The following is an 8,233-nucleotide window of genomic DNA, read 5'->3' on the forward strand; positions in this document are numbered from 1 at the left end:
CAAATATCTTCACTCCGTCACTATCATTTTGCCGGTCTGGCCAAATGCACTGGATGTACACCAACTGATCCCTGAACGCGATTCGCAAAAGCGTTTCACTGTGGAGGGTTTTCCGCCGTGTGTACTGTGGTCGCTATCCAGTCGGCACAGAGCCTACCACAATGCTAAGCAGATGGACACTTGTGACGCCCTCGGTCGCCTCTTACGACCCCCACGGGCATGTATGGGGAGGCGACAATGTATTCTTAAGCCGTCGCCCCACGGCTAAATAGTTTTATGTCGCCTTAGAGTGAAAACCTTTCATACGCGTTTTCACATACCTAGTTCGTTATTACCGATTTTTGTTGAAGAAAAACTTATAAACTTCTTCCTCAAATATATTATTAAAGATGAAGTGAGCATTGCTTGCATCGTCCCCTCACTTGGTATCATAAAAAAAACTTTTTCACCTCACTAGCTCGGAAAGACTCTTTCTCCTTAGAAATCTGCGCGCAAAAGCGTTTTTTGCACGCTAGGGTGGATAAGGTTTTTGAAATTCGAACTTGACGATGGACTGAAAAAAAAAATTACACTTTCAAATAAGCGACTTGTCGCACATTACTTATTTATGTAATATAAATCCGTTGGTATATTTCATTCTTATTATTGTTGACATTAAATTGACAATGATAACTAGTGATGTTTATTAAATTATTTCAATTCGTTGAGAACTAAAATAATTTCAATAATCACTTATTCACACAAAATAAAAAAGTACAAGCAAGAATAAAAATTGATGAGGTGTAAATTCAGAACGCATCCGAAGACAAACTTTTTCTTTTATTTTAGAAAACCGATGTTTTATAGTTCTATTAAGGTTCTATTGTTTTTCTTTCATCTACCATTTTCCTCGCTATAGTGAGGTGAAAAGTTGTGTGTTTCGCTCGGCAGCAAAGTTGTTTTGCGTCTCGTGCCTTGAAACCCTCGCTACGCTCATGAATCTATTTTTGAACCTCAATTCAATTCTTTCTCAATTCAATCCTGGCTTCCTTCCCTTGTTAAGGTTTCAATACAAGCACTCACGTCAAGCAACAACTTTGAAGCCTTGCATAACAAATAACTATCTCCATTATCTGGTCAATATTTTTCTCTTTATATTCTATTTTAAATACTTAAATAACATCGTCTTGATCGTTCTTTGCCTCTCTTTTCTTCGAGCTTCTCTTCTATGAGGTGATGTTTATAAGATAGCTGTCGTGTCGTATGAGATGCCGATTCGGTTCTCTATTGTCATTAACAAACTTCTCTTACACTAACATTTGAAAACGGGAATAAACGCGTTTACATATAGGTATATATGTATATATATGTACGAATATAGGTATATATATGTACGAATAGGTATTTTACACACCTACCTAGTTTCCCGATGTTTCGGCCAGGTTGCACTAGCCGTGGTCACGGCCCGGCTGACTTTCAGTGCAACCTGGCCGAAACGTCGGGAAACTAGGTAGGTGTGAAAAATACCTATTCGTACACTAAAAACCTTAAAACCTTATAATAGGTTTTTCTTATCTTATTAGATATGCATTGCAAAATAAAAATAATCCTTCTAGAAGTATATTTACTGTGTATTTGAAACAATTATGATCTCTAATATTAATATTTATTCACGTTTCGTCACCAGCACAAATAAGTTTGTAGCAATGCATAAGTTGAAATATTTTTTACATAACGGAATAGCAAAGATAGTTATAAAGTCACTCTTCACGTATTTAACTACCCTCACAAAATATATTTAGAAAAGAAAACATAAAGATAAAGCACGAAAATACAGTTACGTAAACGTATTCAGTTACTCTGGTGTAAATTATATACATTTACTTATTATGTATCATTCCGGATAATAATGATGTTATAATAATAAGGTTTTGTTTGCATAATGGAATTTGAAATCGTATTTATTGTTATATGCTTATATTTGCAAGTATAAGTTTTTATTCTTGTCAATTTTGTTTATGTAACCAAGTAACGGGACGTACAGGTCGTGCGTCTGGTGGTAACACGCTGGTCCATAACAGTGGCAGTTCTTCTTAGAGCAATTAAATTGCAAAAATTTGAGGGGCGCTATCACTATGCCCGTCATCCAGAGACAAAAACGGAATGCAGGAATGCTCACATTACTGCCTGGCGGCAGAAATAGCTGAGGTGGCAGTACTTCCCTGCACTAACTGTTTTACAAGGAGCTCTACTGCTACTAAATAACAATATAAATTGTGTTTGTACGTAATATACTACTAAATAACAATATAAATTTTTATATTGTTATTTAGTAGTAATAAAACTTTTTTCATTGTCTTATGTGTTTAAATTACGGTTATATCATAATTCTACTTATATCTGCAAGTTAGATTATACGATTACGTGCAATTATTGTTGGTAAACGAAGGTTTAAAATAATGATTTGTTCTCGTACTCCGTTATCGGTGCGCAGTTTATTTCTCACCCACCAGGGATTTAGTTCAATTGCTACTACCTAACTTTCTAAAGTTCGTTCAATGTAATTACCAGTAGCCCTTTTGCTTTAAGAAACTATGTCGTGCTGCTCGCTTTTGAGCGCGAAACAATTTAGGTCTTCTGTGCTATACTTGAATAATACCTTTCTCAAAACTGCAAATATCTACATTTAGCCATATTTTTATAAAGTAAAAGTGTAGATAAAAATTAAGATTTTCAATAAACAATCCTAAGAATGGCGACACACGGCGACCTTTTGGCAGCGATGCAAAGACGCGTTCGTGAAACGCGCGATTGCGTCGCTACACTTGCGATTTATAGCCGATTGCATCGATGCAAACACCTATAAATCCCAAGTGTGGCGATGGAATGGCGCGTTTGTATCGATGCAGTCGCGCGCTTGCATCGCGTTTGCATCGCTGCTAAAAATCACGCGCGTGAGTAGACGATTAGCGACTGCATTGCTACTGCATCGCGTTTGCATCGCTGTTAAAAGTCACCGTCTCTAACCGCTCTAAAAGTTTCTTGTTTTTTTTTCTTCTTGTCGTATCGATGGCATACGTTATAATGCTTGCCATCGTGATGAAAGGATTTGCCAATCAGCGTAAGGTACAAATTTCTTCTTTCCACAAATCTCGCATAGTGTTTCGGGTCTTGAGAGGAGAATTATGGTGAATATCAATAATGTCAACGTAATCATTTACCGTCTTACACAACCTTGCAAATGGCGAATTTGAGCCAGATGTTGTTATCCGAATTGGAACACTAAATGGAGTAATTTTGTTACGAGGATAGGTACCTTACGAGAACACGCAATTTGAATTTTTGAAGCAACTGAGGACAATCCACCTCATGAACAAATGTTTTTGACACAAATGGCATGTCCAAGAGAGTTCTTCGGTTATCCAAAGACATAATATTGAAATGTGATAACGCTGCTGGTGTGATGAGAGTTTTTTCTTGGAGATACCACACAGTTACATTAAGTGCCCAATAAATCGTTTTGGTATACGTTCTAAACGTAAGGAGTCTGTCGCATAGTGTGTCCTTTGCATTGCAACATTGCAGTAGGTACTCCAAAATACTAGTTACGGAACGAATCAGTAGACCTCACTAATTTCTCTATATCGTGCTTGTTGCTGATCCTTGTTTTGGGTTTAAACGACTTTTAGCTCTAGCGCCATCTGAGAGAAAGATATGAAATCTTGAATCGATATTTTAAATTGATATATTTATAACAATTTGGTATAATGAACGATATTATTAGTACACGATTGAAGCACACAAGCACTTTCACATTGAATTGCTATCAAACGAAAGACGCACCATTAATCAATTAAATAGTACAACATTAGTATCAACGCGATATTAACATAACAAGCGTGCATCTATTATTTAGAAAAAAAAATACATATTTGAACTGGAAATTAGTATAAGCTTGTAATACTCATTTATATTTTCATTTCATTTTTTATATATCATTTACATTTATATTATTGAACTGCCTCCGTGGCTGAACGGTTACCATGCCGGGCTGCCACGCGGAGTTTCCAGGTTCGATTCCCGAGCCGGGAGAAATATTTGTATGGCCTACATTTATTTCTCTCGTGAGTTTGGGTGTAATTTGTGGTTGTCTATGTGTGTGTCCATGACACGCGCGACACAGGTTTTCCTTAGTGCGTGCGTTTTATTGTTAATACTAATTATAAATGTAGGTATATTTACTATATAAGGTCTTCGTTAATTAGCTGATATACTATTACATTGAACAGCATATCAAAAATAATTAATATTTATTCGTACCAAATGTATACAATAACTGCTTTTTCGTCATTTCAAAGTATTTTATTATGATACCAAGTGCCGAGGCGAACAAGTCGTACACCGGGGGGGCCTACCATAACCTTTCTAAAAACAATCTTATTTCGATGTCAGCTTAAAGTAAGCTTATTATAATATTACTCATATTCGTACCATGACAAGCCTGTCAACCAAATAATGTATTATTGCTAAAGTGATTAACAGATCGAATGATTTCCCAATATTGTGTATTCCTCACTAAAAATAGGAAAAAAATGACGCTATATGAACTATATAATGCCATATTTTTCTTTTTTGATGTTCCATATCGTCTTATCGTAGTATAATGTAGTACTTAATGTTATTTACATTCAGCGAATTTTAACTGTTGAAAAAAGAAAAGTACGTAATATTAAAATCTACTAAAATTACGTTTAGGATATGAAATTATTCTTCCGGATTTAAATCGTGCATATTTGTTTTTTCAAACAAACCAACGTTTCGCGCCCTTTACATTTTTGTTGACTTTTTTCAATAGTTCAATTTTTCAGTTGGTCAACCGTGACCATAAGACCTGTAAAGGGCCCAAAACATTGGTTTATTTGAAAACAAATATACGCGATTTAAAGAAGGAAAAATTGTTTCATTTCCTATGTGGAGCAATCGCGAAGACCTAAGAACCAATAAAATTACGTTGTTTTCAATTATTTTTCCGCATTTTCATGAAGAAAAATAAATAAAATAAGCCGAGTCTTGATAGTCACGTTGTGAATTCGGAATTATAGTCTAGTGTCAACTGTTACCGTCGCCAAGAACCATATAGATGTCACTGTCATAATTTTACGAAATAAACACGCGTACTTTTATTTAACGGGAAATTATTTTTCTATGTACTATTAATTAAAAAAAATAAACGAAATATTAAAGATATTTATGTAAATAAACTTAATAATAAACTTTTAATAATTACAAATCAATATTTATACAATAACTACGAAAATAATATTGTTTCTACTGCGTCCCAGTAACTATTTTGAGCTAAATTTGACATAAGAACAATATTACTTTAATGTTAAAGTCGCGTCATATTACGAACTGAGTAAATGAATAGTCACAAAGTTGCCAATAAAACATCACAGTTTTAACATTATAATAAACTTACTTTAAGCGCGTTATGATACGAAAAGTCAATGTAAGGTTAAAATAATATTGTTTTAAGAGGTTGTGGTAGGCCCCCTGGTGGTAAGCGATACCACTGTCTAAAACAATTGTAATGCCACTCAGAGCTTTAAATCACAAAGATCTGAGGCGAACTGCCACTGCGTCTGTCACCCTGGGACAGAAGTTAACAAGTCACCTGTGCCTGTGATTACAGGCACAGGGGACCGTAAAACCGGAACGCTGTAATGCTGATATTATTGCTTGTCGGTACAAATAGGTAAGATGGCAGTACTTCCCTGGTTGAACTCTTTCACAAGGAGCTGTACTACTAAAAGGATTCACTTTATAAAAGTTGTTGCGTTTCGTTGACTAACATGGATCTTAAAAAGTTGTCGGCTAATAAATTAGGACCTTCTATACTTGTACACCAATTTGGAAACAAAGTATGAAAATAATATACATATTTAATCAACGTTTGCGCCATATATTCACATAGTTAGTTTCTATTTGTAACAAATACTATATCTAATTACTCTAATTGATCGTACCTATTCGTGTGCAAGTGCCTCATTGACCCTACATGATTTTATGCGAAATAACTGCTTCTTGTTCCAATCTAGGCCGCCTTCGCATCCTTGAATGTTGTTGAACTTTACGCAACACTTACTGTCTAATTGAAACAGAGCATCTTGTTTTCATCTGTTACGTAACAATTGAATGTATTCAACAACAATAGAAAAACGTTTCGTTCAATAATAGGAAACATTATTGAATTAAAGTGTAGTACGTAACGTAGTTTACAGTACGTAATTTTGGAAGATTGCAGTGTTCATATTTGAAGTCTTAAAAGGAAATTTCCAAAGGAAGGCAAGCATGTGCCGGAGTACTCGAATAAGTACTTGTAGGTAGAGCTCGTAATCTTTACGCAGAGCATTTCCGTGCAAACAAGGAAGCACTCTCCCAGTAAACTGGATATGTAGCGATACAGGACAAAGACCTATCGAGCGGTCACTTCCCTCGGCATATCTGGAGCTGGAGGAAAGTTGTCTAAGGCCGCTCATATAAATGCGTGAACTTGATACTGTCCACCACTTTTCTATGCGCTAGTGTATAGAACACTTTTCCTTTCGCAACTCGTATTTTCTTTCGAGAAAATAATGTAATTGAACCCGTGCGGTCAGTTGTTCGTTTACACCATGGTGATACGGGAGATATTGGTAAGCGTCCCTAAATTCAATACTTCTTAAATATAAGGACACCGAATTTAATAACGTTAGGTTAGATTATTTACCAAAATTTTACCCAACTGACCGCTGTTGAAATAGTGACATTAAAATCATTACTCGTTATCGTTTGAAATACGAACATGTGCGTCCGTAACATGCAATAATGAGTGGCTGATTGATGGACTTTCACGCCTACCATGGATTCACTTGATGGATAATTGAGTTTGGCTCATTAATTTCAGATTTTCTTTACTTTCGCTGCGATAGTATGCAGTAGCGAAGTTGACGACAGCGAGCAGAAGAAGCGAGGAGCAGGAAAGACAACTAACTTAAACGCTATTCCCACTGGAGCCCAGAAGCAAGAATACACGTATAGCATATATCCTCAGAGCGTAAACCCCCAAAGTGGTCCACCAAGTCCATCTTACCAGAATCAAGTCCCTAATTCCTTTTACCCAACTCCTGGGTCCAATCAGTATTATTCAAATCCAAATTCAGCACCAGATGCAAATCCTACATATCCAGCACAACCACAGATAAATCTTATTCCTCCACAAAGTTCATCACAGTTCGTACCGCTAAACTTTATACCGAATCCAGGTTACCAGACGAAATACCAAATAATACCAACAAAGTCTCAGAATGGTAACATACAAATTGCTCTTATACCGCATCAGCAAGCATACCAAGCGCCTCCTTACCTACAGTATCCTCAACTGTTCTCTCCACAACCAACTCAGCAGATCAGTCCTCAACAAAGTCCTTTGATAAGTTCGATTCCTTCTCAGGGACAATACAACCCGGCACCAAACTACCAACCTTTATCATTGGGTAATCCGTATTTAGGCCAACCGTCGACCATGTTACTGCTAGCTCAGCCAAATCCATCTCTGTACAACAACTTCTTATACCAAAATCCTTTACAAAGTTTATATAATTATTATCCTACAAACACACAGACAAAATATGCTTCCTATGGTCAATCACAACCTTTGATTGAATACGAAAAAGGACCTGCATCACAGACAGCTCCAAAAGAAGACAATGAAATTGTTTCAGGTTCTCGTAATACAGAATATATTACTCCATCTGAAAATAACAACTACAAGAATGCATATACATCAACTCGCTCTGCTTCATATTCTAAGCTTTAATTATTTGTATGATCTGTTTAAATGAGTTTTCCATATTCATAAATGTTTATTTTGACGTGTGTATTTTGTTGCCATTTATGTTAACCATTATTTATTAGTGTTTTTTAGATAATTGTTACGTTTTAATTTTGTTATTTGTATAGCAATAAATGTAACTCTTTGGTTGTAGAACCTGTAATATTGTTTTATTTTCGATTGGTTTTCGGTCATTAATCTTTTCGAAACTTAAATTATAGCTATTTGTTTTTAAATGCTACTGTAATACATCACTACAGTTCTAATGGTTTTCTAACGAACTTCGTGAAGGAAGTGTTACTTTCTCTGCGTCTTGGTTGTATTCAAAGTCACACCGGAACCAGTATTTATAGGCAATCTAACAATACCTAATAAATCGAA

The 8,233-nt window shown here is 35.7% G+C and overlaps 1 protein-coding gene across 1 annotated transcript; it reads left to right on the forward strand.

The window, feature by feature from the left end:
• Positions 1 to 6,519: 6,519 nt before the first annotated feature.
• On the forward strand, positions 6,520 to 7,924 carry LOC113238175 (extensin-2-like). Its single transcript, XM_026474936.1, has 2 exons — positions 6,520 to 6,674; positions 6,926 to 7,924. Exons 1-2 carry the CDS (start codon positions 6,654 to 6,656, stop codon positions 7,835 to 7,837), a joined length of 933 nt encoding a protein of 310 aa, XP_026330721.1. The 5' UTR covers positions 6,520 to 6,653; the 3' UTR covers positions 7,838 to 7,924.
• Positions 7,925 to 8,233: the final 309 nt, after the last annotated feature.

This window comes from Hyposmocoma kahamanoa, unplaced genomic scaffold (genome assembly GCF_003589595.1).
Source record: "Hyposmocoma kahamanoa isolate Upper Pololo Valley unplaced genomic scaffold, ASM358959v1 95, whole genome shotgun sequence".
NCBI lineage: Eukaryota > Metazoa > Arthropoda > Insecta > Lepidoptera > Cosmopterigidae > Hyposmocoma > Hyposmocoma kahamanoa.

Bases quoted from the DNA above. Each gene is read 5' to 3' on its own strand.
- LOC113238175 (XM_026474936.1), top strand. From the start codon at position 6,654: ATGGTGATACGGGAGATATTG. The intron at 6,675-6,925 runs GTAAGCGTCCCT...CATTAATTTCAG, and splicing joins TGGTGATACGGGAGATATTG to ATTTTCTTTACTTTCGCTGC.